We start from the raw sequence: 25,640 nt of genomic DNA, 5'->3' as shown, positions 1-25,640 counted from the left end.
AGTAAGAAGTGAAAAATACAAACCTGGTTCCCGTAATTAATGCTTTAATATTTTATCCTATTTGGTTAAGACCTGGATGTCCAACAAATTTAATTCCATTTGTAATCCAAGCAAACCTTTAAAGTTTCAGGTTACCAAAGACTTTGAATGCTACTTTAACAATTACCCATTAAAACTTTGAGACAGACAATTAATCATCAGTTCAGTTATTTCTTTGTTAACAGATTTTAACAAATAACATGAGCTTATTTGACCTTCAGTAAACTTTGATTGAAGTTTCACATTTACTGCTGCAACTTTAAAGACATGTCTATCTTAATTAAACCAACAAACTTAACTTAGTTTAAATACTGATTTACGTTCCACCTGGGCCCACTCCACTTTGAATGTTTACCTGAGACACGGGTGGGAAGATCTGGAGTGGGCGGTGTTAGGTCCAGGGGGTGCCCTTTTTGTTCCTTGACAGTGAAGAGAGAAGGAGCCATGGTGCAGGAAGCACCGAGGATGGTCTAGAAGCCAGTTATGCAGGCCGCACCCAAGCTGGTGCAGAAACAGAAGGGGGAGACAGAAGAACAAAGTGCTGCCAGAAGGCCCTGTCAGCAAGGGGGAGGGGCTAGGCAGTCCAGGTCTGGCCAGAGAAGGCAAGGAACTTCCCCAAAACAAAGGGAGTTTTGGCAGCTGCCTGGGAATATTCCTTAAAGTCTCTGTCTCGAGTTAGACTAACCATAGTTGGCTCCAGGTATAGCCATTAACACAAGAAATGAGCAAGGGAGAAGTCCCACATATATTAGGAGGAACGGAGAGATGAAAGTCAGAGTCCCCTTACTCTCTGTTTGCCCCATTTCTTCAAACACAACAAACAACACAACAGACAACAATAAGACAAGACACGGACAACCACAGACCCAGTGGCCCTTACCCAGAACCTGCCGCTGGTGGGGATTTTCTCTGTCCGCTGACCGCCTAGCGGGGCTTGAACCCTTGGCAATCTACCAGAAGAGGGATGAGGCATCCCCGCATCCACTCCAGCCCTGCGGAGTATGGCTGCATCCAGCTTCTCCCCGGTGGGCCATACTCTGGAGCTCCACAACCAGACAGACAGACTGGATCTCACAGAATATGGAAATCTTACCTCCAGAGGCTTTTCCCCAAAATTCTGATGTTGGCTCAGTTCTCGTTGTTTGATCGTGGACGAGCCCCTATATGTTGGGTCCATTATCAAAGGAACGAGACTGAGACAAAGTGAAAGTTATGCAAAGCCTTATTCTATGCCAAGCATTAGAAGTTAGACTGACCAGCCAGGGGAACGAGGCTGAGGCAAAGTGAAAGTTATGTAAAGCTTTATTCTATGCCAAGCATTAGAAGTCAGACTGATTGGCCAGGGCCGCCTCCAAAGAGAGTGATGACCCCCTTGGTCTTACAGGTTAGTTTTATAGGGCGCAACTGAAGACCTCTACGTATGTGACTGGCTGATTGGATGTCTCCTACCTGTGTGTTTTAGTAACAGTTACCCAGAACTGATACTAGTAACTGCAAACAACAAAATGGCCTTGTTTTAGGTATGTGTTTTAGCAACAGTTACCTGGAACTGATATCAATAACTGTTGAGGCATTTATTAAACAACAAAATGTCTACCTAGGCAACATGGAGTCACTATGGCTAAGTAGGCCCAGGCAGGCCCTAGGGGTTTAACAGGTTTTAATGTGGAATAAGCCCCAGCAGATTCACAATAATAGTGTCATTACATCCTGTTTCAGATGCCGAGTGCTTCTATTTAGTACCAGTTGAGTACTCAGATAATGGCTTGATCATTTTTATTCTTCCTTTTCTATGATATGATACTTTGGGAAATAAAATAAAAACTCTTTGATGGGAGTGATAAATACATCCCACATATGACACAACTAGTTCCTACACCTGCGTGATAAGTCACTCTCTTCTCAGAATTCTAGAACTTTCCCCTACATGTAAATAAGCAGTCCTTGTTCTCAAATGATGCTTAAGTCAAATTTTTTAAAAATTCATTATGAATTTGGACAAACTGTGGCCCTGTAATCCCTCAAGAAAGAGTAGTTTAGTTGAAATGACCCTAGGACTGTGATGAATTGCTAAGTCATTGTAGATCCTCAGTGCTAGCCCCTGTTGCTGGCACAATTTCAGCCCTGTGTCAACAAGAAAACTTGGTTTCTCACATGATCCAGGCATCCCTGTGGTTAGTTAGCAAGAGACATGCACTTCTGTACTGGTAGAAGTGGAATTTGATTTTCCGAGTTCTTTAATTCCCTAATGAATGGGATTTGCTCATACTTTTATCTTTTTCTCCCTTGGAATTTATTCATTAGCATCCTAAGATACTGTCATTCCCAACTCTACCCTCCTAAATATTTTAATCACTGAGCATGAATAATATATATAAGAATGTCGTTCCCAAGTTTTTAGTTTTTACCCATTTTCTGCAAAGTAAATCCAGTCTTTTTAGTAAATAGAAGCATTCTATGGTTTCACTCCCTCTCATCACTTACCACCTAACCCTTTAAACTCTAATAATGCCAAAATGCTTGCCATAACCCTAAGGAATTTCACAATTCAAAGAGCACTGTCTTGTGCCCTTCCTACCTTGCTTCACCTGGCTTTTAGTCCTTCATCTCGGCCAATATTTCCTTCAGGAAATGCAAGGTGTAAGTAAGAACCTTTCCATTGTTTTCCCTGAAAACCTGAACATACTTCTAATCTATCAGTCAAAATGTGTATGCCTGTTATAATCTAATTAGGCATTATGATATACTATAGTTTTAAACAGTATCTTCTCTGCAGCTGTTGCCTGGAAATGCAAAGAAAGGAGTCATATCTAATGTGCCTTTGGCCTCCCTTGCCCATAGTACAAATTATTCATATAGAGGCTAAGTAATTATTGGTTAAACTGAAGTGAACTAGAAATTAAAAGGGAGGTCTAAAATTATTTTCCTGAATACCTTATTTTAGAAGGACAAAGTTAATAGTTGTGATTCACTTATGGCTTTCTTAAGGGGGCATGGGGGGTGGTGGGTAGGAGGGAGAGCAAATCAACTAGTCATTGCTAGATTCCTTTAAAAACTCAAAACCAACCCTTGACACAGATCAGTGAAAATCAACTATAATATAAATTTGTATACAGCATTATTGAAAGTGATTTTTATTTGGACTTGAGTAACTTTATAGTATACCTTAATTAGAATAAAATTTGGGAGCAGCAGGTTCTTGTCACGGGTGATTTGCGTTAGCAGAACATTAAAAAATAGATGTGTCCTCAACGTCCTCTTGTTGCAATATTGATCAAAGTTAAATGATATCTATTCAGTAAAGTTTACAGTCGTATATCTTCCTCCAGGTTTCACAGATTATAATTTCCATGCTGAATTCTTTTGAACAATGTGGGCCAGAATAAACCAGAGGTAGAAAAAAATTGGTTAAATTAGCAGACCACAGCTAAGCCAGGAGAACAAAATTAAGGTTCAATTTTGAGGGAGAAGCATTAGATACAAATTTTATTCAGCGTCATGGTGAGCTACACACAACATCAAAAAGCTCCTTGGACCACTCATTTATATAGAAATGATCCAACACATTGCAGACACTAAAAGAAAAAATTTTTCTGACAAAGTTGCATGTTGACAGTGAGGTTTTTTAATTTTGTTTGTTTCTTTCTTTCTTTATCTTTAATCCATAACCCTTGAGTTCCCTGTTTGAGTCTATTAGATGAAACACTGATTATTTTTTTTAATATTTTATTTATTTGACAGAGAGAAATCACAACTAGGCAGAGAGGCAGGCAGAGAGAAAGGAGGAAGCAAGCTTCCTGCAGAGCAGAAAGCCCGATGTGAGGCTTGATCCCAGGACTCTGGGATCATGACCTGAGCCGAAGGCAGAGGCTTTAACCCATTGAACCACCCAGGCGCCCTGAAACACTGATTATTAATATACAGTCATGCATTTGGAAAGCTGAGAAATCAGTCTGGGCTCTCAGCATCTGTTTTAATGTGGGAGCATCCCATTTTTTTGAATTGACCTGGAAAATTGAGTATAAACTTAGTCAATATGGTCAAATATGGAGTCCCCAGACTTGGGTTCTTTTAACCAGATTTTACCCAGCCATATCATTGGATTAACCAATGCCTCTTTAAAATGATCAGAATGATCTTATTGTACACTGTAAACACATGTGCTTACACCAGATAAACTGGATGCTTACCAAGAGCCAGGTATTTTTGCCTCTAAATCATTTTATGCCAGTTTTCTTTGCCATGGTAGTTTCCAAAGTTAACTGTCATCATTCTTCTCCTCCCTGCATGAACATGCCACTGGTCTGCCTTCGGCTCAGGTCTTGATCCCAGGGTCATCCTACATTGGGCTCTTTGCTCAGCAGGGAGCCTGCTTCTGCCTCTGCCTGCTGCTCCCAACGGGGAGCCACCCACCAACTAGGTGACTTAGTTGGTTGAGCATCTGACTCTTGATTTCAGCTCAGGTCATGGTCTCAGGTCATGGGATTGAGCCCTGCATCTGGCTCTGTGCTTGGCCAGGAGTCTGCTGGAGATTGTCTCTTTCCCTCTACCCTTACCCTGTTCTCGCACGCTCTCTCTCTCTCTCTCTTAAACCAATCAATCAATTAATCAGTCTTAAAAAAAAAAAAAGCCATCTGTGATTCTCTGGTTTCTTATTCATCTGCCAGGGTAACTGAAAAGCCTTTGAGTTACAGATGATTCACCTATAAGACAGAGCCTTAGATCAGCGTAGGTCCCTAATTGAGTAGATAAAACAGAGCTCCTTGCGCACCCATGTAGAATATATATACCATAAGCTATTCATAAACTTCTGCTGAACTTACTGAAAATTTTGGAACTGTTTTGTTACTGCAACATAACCTAGCCTACCATCATAATGCAATATGGCACAATCACAAAAATAATTAATAAATTCATCCAACATAGAGTGGTCATCCACTAGGGCCAAGTAATGTTACAAGACACAAGGTTTAGGTTTGTACAAAAAGACAGTCTATGTCCTTGGTGAGCTTACAGTCTAATGAGGAAAGTGGAAAAACCTTTGACAAGGATCATTGGTTAAGCACCCAGCAAACGTGCTGCTACTATGGCCAGGCACTTGGCAGAAAAGTAAGGAATTTTCAGTGTAATATAGACATGGTAATAGATTAATATAATATAATATAATATATTTCAAGAAAGTCTGTACCACATATTTGGACAGTAAAGATTAAAAAAGCAAGTAATTATCTGGAGATGTCATGGAAGGCTTCTCAGAGGAGGTGACATTTGTTTAGAACTTGAAAAGTAAGTAGGACTTTACCTACTGGAAATGTTCATGTAGTAGTCATTAGCACTGCTCAACAAAACTACCTCACTTCCATTCTTCCATGATAGGATTGCACATCTAATCCCCTTTCAATTTAGAAATAGCCATGTACTTTTCTTTGGCCAATAAAATGTGAATAGAATGAGTGAGTGATACTTTCAGGCAAAAAAATTTAAGAGCGAATGCATTATTTTCCATGGTCCTTTCTCATTTCTGATCACAGAAGTGCAATTGGAGATGAAGTTTCAATTAGTCTTGGGACAGAGGGACTATGATGAGATAGATGAGCCCCAGCTAGCCACATTACATGAGTGAAAATAAATTTTTATTGTTTTAAGACACTGATAGGTGAAGAGTCATTTGTTACTACAACATTACTAATTCTGACTGATATAGTATATACCAGGCTGAGAAAAGGGCTAGTGCAAAAAGACCGGGAAGTGTGAAAGATTATTGTGCATTTCGGAAACAGTGAATTCAGTGGGGCTTAAGTTCAAGGTATGTGGTGAAAAAAGGGTGAAATAAGATGAGGTAAGACAGGACAAAGTGCGAGTGGTTTTCTGTTGCTGTTAAAGGACTGCTTGAAGCAAGAAAAAATAATTTTGGAATGGTGATGGTCAAGGTATGAGCACATGTGTACCTTCACTCACCACCTGACCCTGTGCTAAGGGCAATCCTTTGTAAAGAACCCTTAGAGAAAGATTTTTGAATAAACAGTTGTACTGTTGAGGCAATTATATTAGATATATTGATGAAGTCACGCTGTTAACTTTTTGTTTTGTATCATCTAAAACAGGATGTTGTGAAAGCCTTGAATCTATTGTCTGTCATTGCCACCATATTTTGTTTGGAGAATGTTAATATCTCCTAAAAAAATAAAACTGAAAAAAAAAATTTTTTTTTTTTTTTTTTAGATTTGTTTGAGAGATGGAGTAACATGCCGATTATCTGTGGCAGTGGGGAAATGAAACTGTCACATCAATTACAAAAGCTGCTAAGTTGCCAGCAGGAAAAGTATTGATTCTTGGTGAGTTCAGATCTGTAATTTCAGATACCTTTGTCATCTTATTGAATGGAAAACTTTGAAAAGAAAATCACTTCTTCCATTCATAACAATAACCGTTATTGGAGTCTTTGATAGGAACTGATAAAATGAAAATTTATTTTTGAAATACCCTCAGTTGTTGTTAATTTTTATTTTAATTTAATTTTCATTTTTCCTTTCTTTGTGGTATCAGTTTATCAGCTCACTAGATTCCTAACGGGACTTGGTATGACCATACACTCAGTAGTTTGCAAGTTTTTTTCAACATGTAGCTAAATAAGAGTGATTCAGAATTGTGTGCATTCCTATCTCAACAAAAAAGCATTTGTTTCTAATAACAGTTTAAATTCTGGGCATAGTTTGTTTTTTCCATCCTGTTGTTTCCACTAAAGCCATCTGGTCTCTTCATGAAGTAGAAATCAAGATATTTAGAAAATTTTGAAAGTCTTTGCTCTCTATGGACTGGATCAAATTGTTCTAAAGTCAGTCCACGGGGACTTTTGGGACGGATGCCAGACAGGAATTGACAGGTCTTATTTATCAAACATCTTTATAAGCTTGGTACACTTGGTACACTTATCTAACCCCAACATCTCCCCCTCCTACCACCAATAACTAGGCTGATGACAGCCTGAAGAGTTTAGGAGTTGCAGATTTTTTGTTTAGGGATTGTGACAGAATCCTTTTTTTTCTCCCTGAACACAGAGGAAGACTATATTTCTGAGTCTCCCTTGAAGTTACATTATGGCCATATGACTGGATTCGTTTAGTGAGATATAGGTATAACTAATGTATTCATTTTGAAGCCTGCACTAAAATTCTCCTATGTGCTTGCCCACACTCTTCCTTCTGTGGTTACCAGGAAGGCCATGACTTCAAGATGGCAATGTTATATAATGGAAGGAACCTAGATTTCTGAAACATTCTTGAAGGAGAACTAGCTAACTTGCAGCCAATAGCATTGTGAGAAAGCAATTTTTATCAAGCCACTGAGATTTGGTGGCTCAAATCTCAAATTTGGTGGCTTACCAACCGTACTCAATGGTTGGTATTTCTTGTTCTAATACAGGATAAATTTTGAAATTAGAAAAGGTAACCTTTGGAGCACCTGGGTGGCTCAGTAGGTTAAAGCCTCTGCCTTTGGCTCAGGTCATGATCCCAGGGTCCTGGGATCGAGCCCCACATTGGCTCTCTGCTCAAGGGAGCCTGCTTCCCACTGTCTCTCTCTGCCTGCCTCTCTACGTACTTGTGATCTCTGTCAAATAAATAAAATCTTTTTTAAAAAAAAAATAAAAGGTAACCTTCTTGTTCAAAGTTTATAATAATATGGGAGAAACAATAGAAAGCCCTACAAGTAGGACTTCTAGATTCCAAAATGACACTTAAAAAATATTAATACTGACACCATGACTTACATAAACTATAACTCCCACTTGGGTTGAACCAATACTTAAGATTACTTTCTAGAAGACTGTGGTCACATCACTTTCCATCTTAGCTTAGGAAGAGAGACAAAGTTGTAACATGTTTATTGTATAAGAATAGTACACAAATCCAACAAGTAAAAGAATAAGTTGTAACAGGTGCAAGAAAAAGTCTGTAAAAGAAATTGTGACTTTTACCAACTTATACTAAAGAAATATTTTGTAGAGTTGACTTATTCAAGCAATGAAATGAAGAAATCAGTTCTGCTTTCAGTTTCATCATAACCAAATAGTGATTTCACATCACTAAACACAGGTTCATTGAAACAGAAATGGTTTGTAGTATTTCACTTCTCAGTTTCAGGAGGGATTTTCATGCATTCCCAACATCTCATATATTTACTCACCTAGAAAATCTGTCATTTAGCCTTTTGTATATAACTTAGGTGCTCAAGGGCTTGACAGTTGATTTGAGTAGCATGTTAATATGACACATTCACCATCTTCAACTGGTGGTATTGGTTTGTGAGTAGCCTTTTGAGAGAACAACCTCCTCATAATGTTGTATCAGTTCAATAAAAAATCCCATTAAGCTGCTAAACATCACTGTTTTGACCTTTTTGCTTCTGTAAGCTGTAATTAGAGTTTTAAAATTTTTTCCTTAAAAGCCAAGTTTTAGCACACAGACAAGTGGTTAGTGATTCATTATTGGAAAATGTAGTATTTTTGGCATTTCATCTCCTAAACTATTTCAAGTCTGGCCCACGTGACAGACATATTATAAAAGCCATTACTTACTTTCTTTAATTTTAAAATCTTAAGTGGGTCTACATATTGGCAAATTGAGTCACTCTTATAGAATGGAAATGAACGGTTTTTAAAATTAAGTTACCAAACTAAGAAACCTTGTCCATTGTGCCTTATGCATCTTTCAGGCTCAGGTACTTGTAAGTGTGCAGTACAAAAGGTGCTGGTTTACAAAACTACAATGTGGATTTTCTTCTGACCCCCCACTTTGTGTGACCTTGACAAGGTCTTTTATAATAATAAGTAGCTTTTGGATGATACTTGAAAAGCCTCGAGTATTTTTGCATATGTCTCATCCTCTATATGAATTGGTTAGAATTACAATTTTAGTTTACTAGAGATTCATCAGATCTAATTTTAGAGGAGAGCAGGTATTGTTCCTGCTCATGTAAAATGTTACCATGAAATTATGTGATAGATCACATTCCTAAGCTACAATATCTGTTGATCAGCAGAACAACACCCATAATATAAGGACTATCACTTTGTTATAAAGTCAAAGAACTCTTTTATCAAATTTTGCTATATTCGGGTATTATGTTAAATGAGAAAATTAATTAATTTCATAATTTTTTCTGTCAGAGTTTTTAAAATTTATTAATAACTTATTAAGCCAAGCTATGAAACCCAAGCTTGTCTCACAGAAATATACGGTGATAAATTCAGCAAGCTTGCTAGACACATCTACAAAGGCAAGGTAAACAAAGGCAAAAAGGAACTATTGGGATGTCATCCAGGTAAAAAGCTTTTGCACTGAAAGGAAACAGTCGAAAAACCAAAAGGCAACCAACAGAATGGGAGAAGATACTTGCAAGTGACTTAAAGGGCTAGTATCCAGAATCTATTTAAAAAAAAAAACAACAACAACAGCAAAAAAAAAAAAACTTACTGAGGCACCTGGGTGGCTCAGTCACGAAGTGTCTGCCTTGGGCTCAGATCATGATCCCAGGGTCCTGGGGTCAAGCCCCACATTGAACTTTCTGTTTGGCGAGAAGTCTACTTCTCTGTCTCCCACTCCCTCTGCTTGTGTTCGCTCTCTTGGTGTGTCTCTGTCAAATAAATAAAATCTTAAAAAAAAAAGAAAAGAACTTATCAGACTGAACACCCAAATAACAAATAATCCACTCAACAAATGGGCAGAAGATACAAACAGACATTTCTGCAAAGAAGACATCCAAATGGCCAACAGAATATGACAATGTGTTCAACATCAACATCTCTCAGCATCAGGGAAGTAAAAATCAAAACCTCAATGAGATACCACTCACACCAGTCAGAATGGCTAAAATTAACAAGTCAGGAAATGACAGATGTTGACAAGGATGTGGAGAAAGGGGAATTTATTGGTGGGAATGTAAGCTGGTGTAGCCACTCTGGAAAACAGTATGGAGGTTCCTCAAAAAGTTGAAAATAGAGCTACCCTATGACCCAGCAATTGCACCACTGGGTATTTACCCCAAAGATACAAATGTAGTGATCTGAAGGGGCACCTCCACCAATGTTAATAACATCAATGTCCACAATAGCCAAACTATGGAAAGAGCCCAGATGTTCATCGAGAGATGAATGAATAAAGAAGATGTGGCATATATACACAATGGAATACTACTTAGCCACCCAAAAAGAAAAAAAAAAAAAAAAAGAAAAGAAAAGATTGCCATTTGCAACCACATGGAAGGAACTAGAGGGTATTATGGTAAGCAAAATAAGTCAGTCGGAAAAAGACAATTTTTTTTTTTTTTTTTTTTAAGATTTTATTTATTTATTTGACAGACAGAGATCACAAGTAGATAGAGAGGCAGGCAGAGAGAGAGAGAGAGAGGGAGGGAAGCAGGCTCCCTGCTGAGCAGAGAGCCCGATGCGGGACTCGATCCCAGGACCCTGAGATCATGACCTGAGCCGAAGGCAGCGGCTTAACCCACTGAGCCACCCAGGCGCCCCGGAAAAAGACAATTATTATATGATCTCACTGATATGTGGAATTTAAGAAACAAAACAGAGGATCATAGGGGAAGAGAAGAAAAAATAAAACAAGGCAAAACCAGAGAGAGAGAGAGACAAACCCTAAGAAACTCTTAATCATAGGAAACAAACTGATGGATGCTGGAAGGGAGAGGGGTGGAGGGTTGGGATAACTGGGTGATGGACATTAAGGAGGGTACATTATATAATGAACACTGAGTATTATATAAGACTGATGAATCACTGACCTCTATCCCTGAAGTCAGTAATACATTATATGTTAATTAATTTAATTTGAATTTAAAAAATAAATAAGTGAAATGAAAAACAAAGGGAAAATAAAAAGAATGAAGACCTTTCTTTTTTTTTTTTACTTCCATACCCCTAGTGCCTAAAATGTAACAGATGCTCAATAAATATTTGTCAGATGAAATAAATTACCTTTCTTCTGTTGGCTTCCAGAAGAAAAAATTCTTTCACTTCCATCACTGATTTCAAAGAAATAGAAAATTGGGTACATTTAGGATGTGAAGGGAAATGACTAAGGAAAATAAGCATATTACAGTGCAACATGGATGAGAAGGGGAACAAATGACCATGTATCCATGTCTTTCCTCCAACATTTTACTTTTAAATGCCTGTCAGTGAAGATGTTAATAGATGAAGCTTAATCCCTCTTACCACGACTTTGGTATAAGTAAGGAACAATTGCAAATCTGAAATTCTTTACATCCCAGTGAAATGAAGCCACACTAATAGGGTGGGTGGACATTCTGATCCAGTTTTACTGGTTTGCAAAACAGAAAATTATTTATTAAAAAATACACAAAATATCAAAACCTGGAACATTTTCCTTGTCACTATAATGTTATTTCTTTCCTATGATTGGAAGACTTTGAATTTCCTCTCCCTTTTCTCATTGCCCTCTTTCTAATGAAACCTCTAATCCATAGCATGAAACAACTGATGAAGAAATAGTAGAAGGGGTGGTTAGGAAGAATCTGAGTTTAGAGATTAAGAGAACAGGCTCAGGAACTCTAGATTTGAATGTTGTCTTTGCCTAGTAAGATTTGTAAGATCTGGGGCGCCTGGGTAGCTCAGTTGGTTAAGCAGCTGGGTTCAGCTCAGGTCATGATCCCAGAGTCCTGGGTTTAAGCCCTGCATCAGCTCCCTGCTCAGTGGGATGCCTGCTTTTCCCTCTCCCTCTTCCTGCCCCTCCCCTGAATCTGCTTTCTCTGTCTCTGTCCAAAAAATAAATAAAATGTTTTAAAAAAAAATCCTGGGGAAATGAATTCATTTCTGTAAGGCTGAATTTCATCATCTGTAAAAAGTAGATGATAACGGTCCACAACTCACAGAAGTAAATGACCTAGGAAAAGAAATGCTTTTACCCCAGCAACTATAAATAATAGATACCACATTTTAACACTAAGCAGAATTATCAAATCTTGGACTATAAGAGAAGGCTTTAAATTAATTGCAAGGACTAACTTTCTAAAATGCACTCAATATTATCTGTAGTTCCGATGATTCCTATTGGGATCTGTTTTATACAAATACCCAAGTATCTGCAGAGTAATATACCTAAAGTAGAAGGATTTAGACCTCTCCACAAATTGTAAAATGACAGCCTAGGAAGTGATGTAACTTCCTTTTCCAAGAAGAAGAAGAAGAAGAAGAGCAAGAGTATCTTCACTACCAATTAAGCAATTAATGTATCCATATGAAGGTCAGTCTGAGCAAATGTTCATGCTGTTGTCCTAGCTAGAGAACAAGGGCAGCAGCATGACATTGAACTAGCAATAAGAGATCTCATTTAAGTTCAGAGGACACATTACAGTTTATTGATTGGCAAAAGCAGATTACTTCTATCCAAAATAAAATGAGAAATTGAGCCAAAATGGCTATTTGTAACTTTCTGAGATTCACAATCCATCTAATCAATTCAAGTTCATAAAGAAGGGACCAAACTTTTTGCTGTGTCTTTATCTTATTTTGCCTGAGGAGTAAAATTTCTTCTATAGAAAATAGTTGTATCTTTTTTTGCTGTTATCATAATACTTCATAAATGCTTTAATATACTTTTACTCTTCACAAATTTTGCTAATTCTTTTCTTTAAACTTGAAATAATACTTAAATATCCAAAAAGCAATCACAAGTGGAGAAATAATAAGTCTTGCAGGTAATTTTTAGAAATCATCTGATTCCAATTCTAATTCAGTTTTCATTTTGGCATTGGCTATATCCATGTTGATATGGACATTTGTTTTTTCTTTTTGTTTCTTTTTTACTTTTTCTAGTCAACACCTGATCCCCCCTCATGGTTTGCACATGCCCCAAATGAAAATTCTAACTATCTACTTTCCCAGAATCTCAGTGGCTGGCTATTGAGCCCAGGCTATTGAGGTTGATAGTGATGTAGAAAATATATATTTATCTTCTAAGAGCATGCAAGAGAATTGATACAATCCAGATATTTCCTTAACAAGATAGTATATAAAATATAAATATTTGACATCTATCTAAATATGTCTATTACTTTGAGTCAAATGTTAAACTATCATGGCAAAATAATTTCTATTATAAATAAGAATAAGAAAAGTTTATACACTGGGACTATTATCACTAAGCAGTGTTTAGAGGAATTTATAGCTATGATATAGGTATAAAAAATTTACTCTATTAAAAATTAAGAAAGTAGTCAAATTAGTGATCTAAACTTCCACTTTAAGAAACTAAAAGAAAAGTAAAAAAGTGAACTAAATCCAAAACAAACAAAAGGAAGAAAAAAAATAAAAATTAGAATGGAATTAAATGACATAAAAAATACAAAAACAGACACTGGGGTGGCTCGGTTTGTTGAGTATCTGCCTTTGTCTCAGGTCATGATCCTGGGGTCCTAGGATCGAGCTCCACATCTGGCTCCCCGCTCAGTGGGGCGCCTGCTTCTCCCTTTCCCTCTCTCACTCCCCCTACTTGTGTTCTCTCTCTCTCTCTAATAAGTAAATAAAATCCTTAAAAAAAGAGCAATACAGGGGCGCCTGGGTGGCTCAGTGGGTTAAAGCCTCTGCTTTCAGCTCAGGTCATAATCCCAGGGTCCTGGGATCGAGCCCTACATCGGGCTCTCTGCTCACCAGGAGCCTGCTTCCCCCTGTCTCTCTCTGCCTGCCTCTCTGCCCGCTTGTGATCTCTGTCTGTCAAATAAATAAATAAAATCTTTAACTAAAAAAAAAAAAATACAAAAACAATAGAGAAAAATCAATGAAACCAGCAGTTAGTTCCTTGAAAAGTTCAACAAGATTGACAAAACCCTAGCTAAACTGACTGTTAAAAAAAGAGAAGACTCAAATTACTCAAGTGAGGAATGAAATAGGAGATATCACTACCAACCATACAAAAATTAAGAGGATTATAAGGGACCACAATAAACAACTGTATGCTAACGAATTATCTAACTCAAATGAGATGGAAGAAAGCTAGACATTCCTAGAAAGAAAGAAGAAATTGAAAAATCAAATAAGACAAATTTTGGAGGGGCACCTGGCGGGCTCAGTCTGTAGAGCATTTAGCTCTTCATCTTAAGGTTGTAAGTTTAAGCCCCATGTTGAGTGTAAAGATTACTTAAAAATAAAATCTTTACCTTAAAAAAAAGAGAAAGAGAGAAACTATGGAAATTTACTGGAGAAGAAATACAAAATCTGAAAAGACCTGTAAAGAGTAAAGGGATTGAATTCGTAACTTAAAAACTTCACTCAAAGTAAAGCCTGGGTGTGCAAGACTTTATGGTGAATTCTGTTAAGCAGTTAAAGAAGAATTTAATACCATTCTTTCATAACTATTCAAAAAAAAAAAAAAAAGGAAAAGAAAGGGAAATTTACCAACTCACTCTGTGAGGCCATTGTTCCCCTGATACCAAAACCAGACAAGTCAGTATGAAAAGAAAAACTATGAACAAGTATCTCTTGTGAATCCTGATGCAAAAATCACCAACAACAAATTCAACACATAAAAAGGATTATACACCATGTCCAAGTGGGATTTACATATGAAAATCAGTTAATGTAATATACCACATTAATAGGATAAAGGACAGAAGCCACATGGTAATAATCTGAATAGATGCAGAAAAAGTATTTGGTAAAACTGTCTTATGGTAAAATCACTCAACACACTAGGAATAGAAGGGGTAAGAGAGGGACTCTTCATTAGCACTGAATTTCTTTTCAGTGATGAAAATGTTCTAAAATTAAGCTGTGGTGATGGTTTCACAATTTAGAGAATGTACTAAAAACTACTGAATTATATACTTAAATGAGTGAATTTTATGGCATGTAAATAATGTTTCAGTAAAGCTGTTAAAAAATCCATACTTTCCTGTCTAAGCAGCAGTTATTAAGTAAATATAATGTAATACAAAGATTTCCATATACAAAACATGTAAAAAATAAGCTGCAGCAAAAAAACAGACAAAATTTGGGGAGCCTGAGTGTCTCAGTTGGTTAAGCATGTGCCTTTAGCTCAGGTTATGATCCCAGGGTCCTGGGGTCGAGCCCCGCATTGGGCTCTCTGCTCAGCAGTGAGCCTCCTTGTCTCTCTCCCTCTGCTGCTCCCCCTGCTTGTGTGCTCTCTGTCTCTGTCAAATAAATTTTTTTTAAATGAACAAAATTTATATGAAGAAATATTTAAATGTCTACTGAGAGACACAAAAAGATAATCCTTTTGTGTAATAAAACCCAGTATTATGAATTTGTTATTTTGCCCAAATTAATCATACTTGGGGCTACCTGTAGAAAATGCTGTCATATTTAGGGAGAATTTAAGTTGATTCTCAAATATATTTTAAGATTAAAATGTGCCCAAAATATCAGAAAAAAAGTAATGAAATAGAATCACCCTTTCAGCACTCAACTGATATCATAGAACTAAAACAGTTAAAATTGTTTGTATGGAACATACTAGAGTCCAAAAAGCCTCAAAAATGTATGGAACTTTGGTTTCTATATTGGTTTACTAAATAAGCTGAAATCAGAATGAGAAAGTAAGAGGGAAATTTATTTTTATCCCATTACTGTTTTTAACTCATTCCATCAGATTTTTCTTCCACTCCTGAATTAATTAACTCATCCAGCATTTTATAAATATATGTTGAGGCTCTACCATCAGCCAAGCACATTCTTAGGTTCTGGGTCATAACACTGAACAAAACGAGCAAATCTCTTCCCTTCTAGGATCTATATTCTCCTTTGGAGAGATAGACACTAAACAAAACAAATAAGAAAATACATAGAAGGTTAAATGTGGTAAGTATAGTGAAGCAAGATAAATGAGATGAGGAGGATAGTGAGAGCTGAAATAGGAAGGTTTTAAATATGTGGTCCAAAAAGGATCTTTTAAAAAGATTTTATTTATTTATTTTAGAGAGAGAGAGAAAGAGAGCATGTGATAGAGACAACACAAGCGGGGGCAGGGCAGAGGGAGAGAGAGAAACTGACTCCCCAGTGAACAGGGAGCCAGAGGTGGGACTGGACCCCAGGATCATGGCCTGAGCTGTAGGCAGATGCTTAACTGACTGAGCCACCCGGATGTCCCTGCCCCCGAAAAAGAATATTTAAACAGAGACTTGAAGAAAGTATAAATATAAGCCCTTTGGATATCTGAGAAAGCTTTTACCAGGCCCAACAAGGGCAAATTGCCTGGGATGGATGTTTGCCTGATGCATTTGAAGTTAGAACAAACTGGGGGAAAAGGAAGTGGCAGGAGATGAGGTCAGGGAAGCAACAATAATTCACAGAGACATGATAAGGGCTCTAGCTCACACAATCTGCACTGCCCCATCTCCTATATCCTACCATATACACCACATAGCCACTGTCTATTTGGCCCTGACAAATAGATGTTTTTCAAAAGAGCTCTGGCCCAGCAACCTCGTATGGCATTCATTTGGTTTGTGAGAAAACTGAACACCTTTGCCCTGTCAAACTCAGGTAACACAGGCTGCACCTACCATAGCTATCACTCCTATTCTCTTGTCACCACTCGTACTGTGTTTTGGTTGTGGTTGATAGTGAGGTAGAAAATAAATATCTCAAATGTACCGTGTTCAAGGCAAGAGTCCAGCACTGTTACCATTCCTCATACTCTCCATGGATGTAGGTCAAATTCTCCCAAGAACCATCTCACCACACTTCTTTCTGCTCTTCCAACAACACAAAGGCCCATGAAAATCTGTAACTCAGCAAGCAGCCAGACAGGTATAAGATTTCCATTTCCCCTGCCGGCTGACATTGCACAAAGAGGGCACTAGAAACACAGTTCACAGTTTTGACAATTCTGTTCAAAGAAACCCTTATTCAACAAAGCCCTTGACCAGTCATTACCTTACTCTTATGATCTCGAGATGGGTGATGAGCTAAGTGTTACAGAGCTGGTCTGAGAATAAGTTTTCCAAAGATTTGCATAGATGGCCCAACATAGGTGGCCTTTATTTGAATTATGGAGATATGTGTTCAGCACCATTTATGGTTAGGACATCTCAGCTGAGACTAGGTGGAATTTTAGGTAACATCCTATTACAATTAGTAAAGGCAGCAATTTATATATTTTTTTAAAGATTTTATTTATTTATTTGACAGACAGAGATCACAAGTAGGCAGAGAGGCAGGCAGAGAGAGAGAGAGGAGGAAGCAGACTCCCTGCCGAGCAGATGAGCCCAATGTGGGGATCGATCCTAAGGACCCTGGGATCATGACCTGAGCTGAAGGCAGAGGTTTTAACCTACTGAGCCACCCAGGTGCCCCAAGGCAGCAATTTAAATCAGTGGTCAAAAGATAGATTATTCGATAAATGTATAAGGACATGTGGCTAGTTATTTCTCTTTCTTTTTAAAGATTTTATTTATTTATTTATTTGAAAGAGAGACAGAGACATCATGAGCATGGGGGAGGAGGCAGAGGGAGAAAGAGAAGCAGACCACCCCCTGAGCAGGGAGCCCGATGCAGGGCTCCATCCCAGGATCCTGAGATCATGACCTTGTGCCCAAGGCAGACACTTAATGGACTGAGCCATCCAGGTGCCCCCGTTTCTCTCCTTCTTTCTCTTCCTCTTTCCCACCCCCAGCACACACAAACGGTTTGAAGATATCCAAAGATTTACATGTTAAAAAATGAAACAATTAAAGTACTAGAAAATGGATATGTGTTATGTGTTACAACATGGAGGAACCTCAGAAATAGGCTACTAAGTAAAAGAAACCAACTCACAAAATACAACATATTGCATGATCCCAGTTATATGAAAAATCCAGACAAGGAAAATCCATGGAGATAGAAAGCTTAGTAGTGGTTGACAAAACTGTCGGGAGTAGTGTCTACAAATAGGCACAAGTTTCCTTTTCAGGGTGGTAGAAATGTTCCAAAATTAGTTTGTAAGGGTGATTGTACAACTCTGTAAATTTATTAAAATTCATTGAATTATAAACATAAGATAAATATATTTTTGGTAAGTAAACTGAAATAAAGGAGCTTTTTTTTTTTTAAAGATTTTATTTATTTATCTGACAGAGAGAGAGAGAGAGATCACAAGTAGGCAGAGAGGCAGGCAGAGAGAGAGGAGGAAGCAGGCTTCCCCGCCAAGCACAGAGCCCAATGCAGGGCTCCATCCCAGGACCCTGAGACCATGACCCGAGCTGAAGGCAGAGGCTTAACCCACTGAGCCACCTAGATGCCCCAATAAAGGAGCTTTTAAAAAAGTATTAGAAAAAACTTGGAGAAGTGTGCCTTCCTAAGTATGACGCAAGCACCAGAAGTTATTTTTTAAAGTTATGAATTTAACTACACAATAACCTAATTTTTTTTCTTTGACAAAAATTACAAAGTATCAAAAGATAAATGACAAACTGGAAAAGAGATTGTGCAGCGTTGTCTCAGTCAGGATTCAGGACAAGAAACAGACACTATCTGAGGAATATTAAGAAAGCAATTTGATAAAGTAAAGGATGTTGTAACAATGCCATTAGAAGGTAGGGGAATGAGCTGGAGGCTGGCATCTCCAGCACTCACCCCAAAACACTGTTGCATTGTCCCACCACAGTAGTGACCTCTAAAACTGCCACTTGGAACCACCAAGAGCACACACCTGTAGCTGAAACTTAAGGTCCAGGGAGATAGAGTTAGGAAGTTGCAACTGTCTCTTCAAGAAACAGAGCCAACAGGGAGTTTATCTGTGAACCCCAGCACAAATGCCTCTCACCACCCCAAAATTGGGAATTAGGCCCGGGAATATGGGATCCTAGTGCCTCTGCCACCAAAACAGCCCCTTTTCATCTAGAAGGTAAGGAATAGCCAATACTGTGCATAAACCTCACATTTCCAAAATTTTATTAACCAGCAAAAAGCCAGTCGAAATGTTGGGAAAATGAACAAAGATTCACGGTTCCTGCTTTCATCCAAATCACATCAAACACACCTCACTGCAATACCAATTTACCACCGAAGCACAGTTATAAGGTAGTCTGGAAACACAGTTATTAATCTTCTAGAGTTGCAGTAAAGAGGGCATACTAGAGAAATGGGGAAAAGGGGTGAGTAAACCAGTCCACATTATCAACCATAAACACATATAACAGCCAATGGCTCATCCTGTAGTGTATAGAGATCTTATAAATGAATAAGCAGACAGTGAACATAGAACGTTCTCAAGGAAGCAGTTACAGATATTTTTTAGACATGTAAAACAACACTTAATATCACTCATAATAAATAAATAAATGCAGATTGAAAAGAGAGTACACTTTACCTCTCAGATTTCAAAATATCAGCATAATTGAGTCGAGGAGAGTTTATAGAAAAAGAACAGCATCTCTGGAGGGCAATTTGGCAATATCTGTTAGAATTCAAAGTGCACTTACACCATGGTTATCAATTCTAGGAATTTATACTAGATACATAATAGTGCATTTGCAAAGAAGTATGTACAAGGCTATTTTCTGAAGTACTATTTATAATACCAAATACTGAAGACAAACCTAACATCCATAATATAAAGTACAATAAGTACCTAACCTAGAATGCCTGTAAAATATATTGTCAAATAAAACAAGCAAGAAGGAAAATGGTCTGTGACATATAACATATAAACATATAAAATGGATGGATAATTTTATACATGCTTGTATAAAATATTTTTTTAATAACAGTGATTGCCTCTATGTAGAGCAACTACAGGCTTGTATATCAGGGTTGGGACAGAACTTATTAATTGTATCATCATATTTGAATTTTTCCATGTGAATTTATTATCTTTGTAAAAAATACAGAAAATATAAAATAAAAGACACAGGTACCCACAAAATTAGTGCAAAAAAGAAAAGCTATAGCACATCATAAATTCTCATTATATGTTTTCTTAGTGAAGTTCTGTCAACCAAGCTGGTATATTTTAAGGCTTGGCAGCTACTTACACTTATGCCTCCTGGTACTGATAAGCAGGTTTTAGAGGTATTGTCTGGTAAATAAAGCATGAAGATAAAATATTGTGTTCTGAAGACCTATTTGGGATCACTTAATAATTTTTTTTTTTTTTTTTTTTTTTTTGCTCAGCAATCTTTATTCAGTTCTGGGGGAATGCCTCCCTTCCCATGCTCCTGTCCCTCCTGCCCCTCGCACTCCAGGGCTCTGTGGGATTCAGTGTAGTCTCTTGAGGGTCTGTCCTCTGGCCCAGAGGCCTGGTCTAGAGAATATTCAGGACAGCTGGTCTTCTCTGTTGTGGGGAAGAAGGAAAGTGGGCAGAAATACTGCCCACCAGCAATCAGAGCTCCATTATCTCCCCAGCTTAGGTTGCAGAGTAGTGGGGGGTGGGGGTGTCCCCTAGCCTCAGCACCGGGAGGGCCTCAGGGATCAGGTTCCCAGGGTAGCGCCACAGAAGCAGCTCAGAGAAAGGGCTCCTGAGTCTGGGGAGAGATGGGGGGAAAGCCATGGGGGCGCTGCAGTAAGGGTGGTCATTGTGCAGGCTAAGTCTAAAGAAGTGAGTGGCCATGTTCTCTTTAGAAAGGAATTGTTTTCGCAAGGGCTCCCTCACGTCCTGGGCTCGGGGCGGCCGGTGGGTTGCGCTGGGCCTGACCTGGGGGCCTCGTTCCAGGGGCTGCTGCAAGATCATTTGGGTTCGGGGTCCTACAGCCACTTAACAATTTTTTTAAACTGCACAGATAACTTATAGGCTCACTGACTGAAAATTATAGAGATAGAGCTAGAGTCACCTGAGTCTGATCAGAGTTTTTGTTTCTTTCTTGTTTTCTTGGCTCTTCTCTATACTTCTGTTACCTTCTCTATTATCTTTATTCTCAGTCCCCATTCCTTCAATTAGCTAATACCCTGCAGCTCCAGGTAATACCAAAAAGAATTTGCCCTCCTCAGCTTGCAGGCACAAGTCCTGGACTTTAAGGTGAGTGGGCTAACCTAAATCATACATCCCTTCTTGAGCCAGTTAGCAAAAAGAAGACATTCTACTGATTAACTTAAGCCAATCAGTGCTCCCCATAGATTTTCAAAATGGTGTCAACCTAACCAAAAACACGTATCTGTTTTACAATCCACATCCACAATGGGATTTTTTAAAAAATTTTATTTTATTTTATTATTATTTTTAAAAATTTTGGTGTGGGAAGGCTAGGAAAGGAACCACAATATTCACTAAGGTGTTATTTATTTTAGAATTGCTTCCAACGAAACACTTTTTTTTAAATGTAGAATTTTAATACAAGTGATGTGCTTATTTTCCATTCTTGGAATTTATATAGTCACCTTCTTTATTTCCAACCTAGACCACAATACCAAGCCAAAGATTAAGAGTTAGAGGGGAGAAGGTTTTCTCAGCTGGACGATGGTAATGGTAATAATACCTACTTTGTAGAGCTGCTCTAGGAATAAACTGATACATATAAAATGCTAGACTAGTTCCTGGTATATTACAACTGCTGAAATATAGCTATCAATATCTTCTTAAACATGATTATTCATCCACAAACATGGCAGAAATGTTACACTTGTCTGACTTATCTAACAAAGATTTTGAAGCATCCCTGACAAAGATGCTTCAACAAGCAATTACACACTTGAAACAAATGAAAGAAATATGAAATTTCAGCCAAAAAAAGCCTGTAAGATACAAAAAAGACCCAAATAAAAATCTTAGAACTAAAAAAAAAAAAAAAAAAAAAAAAATTAAAGTAAAAAAATTAATGGATGGGCTTAACAGGAGAATGGGTTGGCACAGAGGAAAGAATCACTTAACCGGAAGATAAAACAATACAAATCGGGGCGCCTGGGTGGCTCAGTGGGTTAAAGCCTCTGCCTTCGGCTCAGGTCATGATCCCAGGGTCCTGGGATCAAGCCCCGCATCGGGCTCTCTGCTCAGCAGGGAGCCTGCCTCCTCCTTTCTCTGTGCCAGCCCTTCTGCCTGCTTGTGATTTCTGTCTGTCAAATAAATAAATAAAATCTTAAAAAAAAACACACACACAATACAAATCAATCAATCTTAACAACAGAGAGACAATAAGAAAGCCTGTAACATTCATCAGAATATAGGAAGGAGAGAAGAAAGAGGTCAGGATTAAAAAAATACCAAGTGAACTAATGACTGAAAATTTCCCAAATTCAGCAGGAGAAATTTATAGAATTAAGAATCTGAGAATATTCGCAATGAAATAAACTCAAAGAATTCCATGTCAAGATACAGTACAATTATACTTCTGAAAACCAAAGACAAAGAAAAAATGTTGAAAGCAGCAAGAAAACAAACATTTCCTATAGGAGAAAAACAATTTGAGTGGCAGCAAATTTCTCACCAGAAAATGGAAGCTAGAAAAAAGGGGCACAGCATTTTTCATGTGCTAAAAGAAAAGAGCAATCAGTTTATAATCCTATATCCAGTGACAGTATCCTTCAAGAGGGAAGGGAAATCGGGACATCTTTAGATGAAGTTAAAGTAGGAGAATTTGTGACAAGTAAATCTACCCTAAATTAATGGCTAAAGGAAGTGATCTAAACAGAAATAGAATAATAAAAGGAGGAAGCTTGTAAATCTCAAAGGAAGAAACAAATGATAAGCAATAGAGTAAATGCAGTAAATTTAAGTAAAATCTTAAATTTCTTAAGAGTATGTTTGACATGAACCACACCTATAACATTATAAGATGTTATTCTAAATGTATGTAAAAGAAAATGTTAGGATGATTATATTATAAATGAGTGAAGGTAAAGGTACAAAAGGTAAGGTTTCTATATTTCAATTAAACTGGTAAAATGATCACACCAGTATACTAAGATAAATGATGTATACATAACACAATACCCAGAGCAACCCCTAGAATATCATACAAGAAGATAAGTTCAAAAACACTATAATCAAAAGGGAATTCTAAAAAAAAAAAAAAAATGTTAAAGTAACTCTTAGAAAAGCATTAAAAAGCAGAAAAAAATAGAACAAAAAGAAGACAAAAATTTTAATTGTAGACTTTAGTCTTAATTTGTAAATAAATGCATGACATTTTAAAAGTCTAAATATACCAGTGAAAGACAGATTATCAGAGTGGATTATATACATTGCTAGTTGGAATGTAAATGGCATTCTGCCAAAATAGTTTGACAGTGTCTTTAAAAGCTAAGTATGTAATTTTCAGAAGACCCAGAAAATTCACTCCTGCACATTTATCCCAGAAAAATGAAGATCTATGTTCATACACATACAAATCTGTATATAAATGCTTATAATGGCCCAGAATTGGAAACTACACTAGAAACCTTCCAGATGTCCTTCAACAGGTGAATGGTTAAACAAACTCTGGTACCTCCATAACAATGGAATACTGTTCAGCAATAAAAAGGGGTAAAGCTATGGATACAGGCAAAAACTTGGATGAATCCTCAGAAAAATATGCTGAGTTTAAAAAAGCCAGTTCCAAAAGGTACATATGGCATGATTTTATACATATAACATCCTTAAAATGAATAAAATAGAGCAGATAGTGGTTGCCCCTGGTTAAAGGAGTAGGGGTGGAGCTATAAAAAGACAACATGTAAGATCTGATGATGATGATAGAAATGTCATATATCTTGATGATGTCAGTATCACTATGCTGGCTGTGTTATAGTACTGCAGTTTTATAAGATGTTACCACTTTTGGATTTTTGCAAATCTGACAGATGAGAAGTGGTATGTCAGAACAGTTTAAATTCTTATTTCTTTTATTAGCTGTGGAGCTGGGAAGTTTACAATATGCCTGATTATTTTTTTTTTAGATTTTATTTATTTATTTGACAGAGCGAGATCACAAATAGACAGAGAGGCAGGCAGAGAGAGAGAGAAGGAAGCAGGCTCCCGCTGAGCAAAGAGCCCAACGTGGGACTTGATCTCAGGACCCTGAGATCATGACCTGAGCCGAAGGCAGCGGCTTAACCCACTGAGCCACCCAGGCACCCTTGCCTGATAATTTTTAAAAAAAAAATATTTCTTCTTGGATGTTCTATTCGTATTCTTTGCCCATTTTTTCGAGAGGTGCTGTCTCTTTCCTCTTTGATTTGTAGATACTCATGGTATATGATATAAATGGAAACATCTTTTTTAAAAATTATAATTTGTCCTTTGATTTTTTCTTTTTTTGTTATTCACAATGAGAAAGTGTTTTAATGTAGTCAAATTGAGTAATCATTTCTCATTCTGTATATTGAGTAATTATTAGAAAATATTTTCTATACTCAAGTTATAAAATAATTAATCTACTTCCTCTAGCTTATGTGTAGTTTTCATTTTATTATGTTTAGAACTCTGATCTGTGGTGGCATTCATCCCTGTCAAAGTGAGGTCCAAATATGATTTTATCTTTTCTTAAATGGCTAACCAGTTAAACCAACAATTGTAGGCAATTTCAGTTTTCATGGTTCAAATATGCATGGATTTCAATTACCACAGTTCAGTTAAATAACGTTGCTCCACAATAACATAGTTCAAATTTCATTTATCACGTTATATTAGCTGTGAATAAGTACAACAGAGGTACCAGAGAATTGTTTTAAAAAGAATAATGACATACATGTGAATACATTTATGTATTCACATATATACATACATGTATGTATACATGTGAATACATTTATGTATTCACATACATACATGTATGTATACATGTGAATACATTTATGTATTCACATACATACATGTATGTATACATGTGAATACATGTGAACCAAAATGTATATGTGGATACATGTGATTAAAAGTACATGTGAATACATATGAATGAAAATGTACAAAATTACATGTGAATACATGTGAACAAAAATGTGATTAATTACATACAGTACAAACTTTGCTGCTAACTCTTAAGTTTGCAAAAGTGTTACCTTCTTATCTCCCAGTGTAAATCCATGTGGCACTTTACCAAAATAGACAATGGGGAGAGAATTATTTAACAAAAGATAAAAGTGTGGTAAAGAAATAAAAATGATGAGGGGAGGACCAAGATGGCAGAGGAGTAAGAGACCTTAATTTCATCTGGTCCCAGGAATTCAGCTAGATAGTTACCAAACTATTCTAAACATCTACAAACTTAACAGGAGATCCAAGAAAAGAATAGTAGCAATTCTATGAGCAAAAAAAGCGACCACTTTCTGGAAGGTAGGACCTGTGGAGAAGTGAATCCGAGGTGATATTTGGGAAGATAGACCACCAGAGGCTGTGGGGAGGGAGCCTCTGTCAGCCAGCTGCTGGCAAGTGATAGAGCAGTGGAGCACAAAATAAGAACTTTTAGAAGTCTGCTTTGCTGAGGGACGTCACTCCAGTGGCTAAATGGGGGAAGTGGAACCCTCACGGGGACAGTGTGGTCTCAGGACCCTTGGAGTCACAGAAAGATTGGAGGCGCCTGAGAGTAGCAGAGCTCCCAGCTATTGGAGCAAGGAAGCGGGCTGCAAAGACAGAGCTGAGGAGTGGGCTCTCAGCTCAGAGTTGCCATAAGTGGTGATCCGTGGCAGAGTCAAGCCACTACTCTTCGAGCAGAGACCCAAC

General features: G+C 37.5%; 1 protein-coding gene across 1 annotated transcript; it reads right to left on the bottom strand.

The window, feature by feature from the left end:
- Positions 1–20,397: 20,397 nt before the first annotated feature.
- On the bottom strand, positions 20,398–20,738 carry LOC123952165 (host cell factor C1 regulator 1-like). Its single transcript, XM_046021415.1, has one exon. The coding sequence runs from the start codon at positions 20,736–20,738 to the stop codon at positions 20,415–20,417; it is 324 nt and encodes a 107-aa protein (XP_045877371.1). The 3' UTR covers positions 20,398–20,414.
- Positions 20,739–25,640: the final 4,902 nt, after the last annotated feature.

Source organism: Meles meles, chromosome 10 (assembly GCF_922984935.1).
Source record: "Meles meles chromosome 10, mMelMel3.1 paternal haplotype, whole genome shotgun sequence".
Lineage (NCBI taxonomy): Eukaryota > Metazoa > Chordata > Mammalia > Carnivora > Mustelidae > Meles > Meles meles.
This window is presented reverse-complemented; position numbering and strand designations above follow the sequence as displayed.

Excerpts from the sequence above, each read along its gene's own strand:
- LOC123952165 (XM_046021415.1), bottom strand. The coding sequence starts at position 20,738 with ATGATCTTGCAGCAGCCCCTGGAACGAGGCCCCCAGGTCAGGCCCAGC.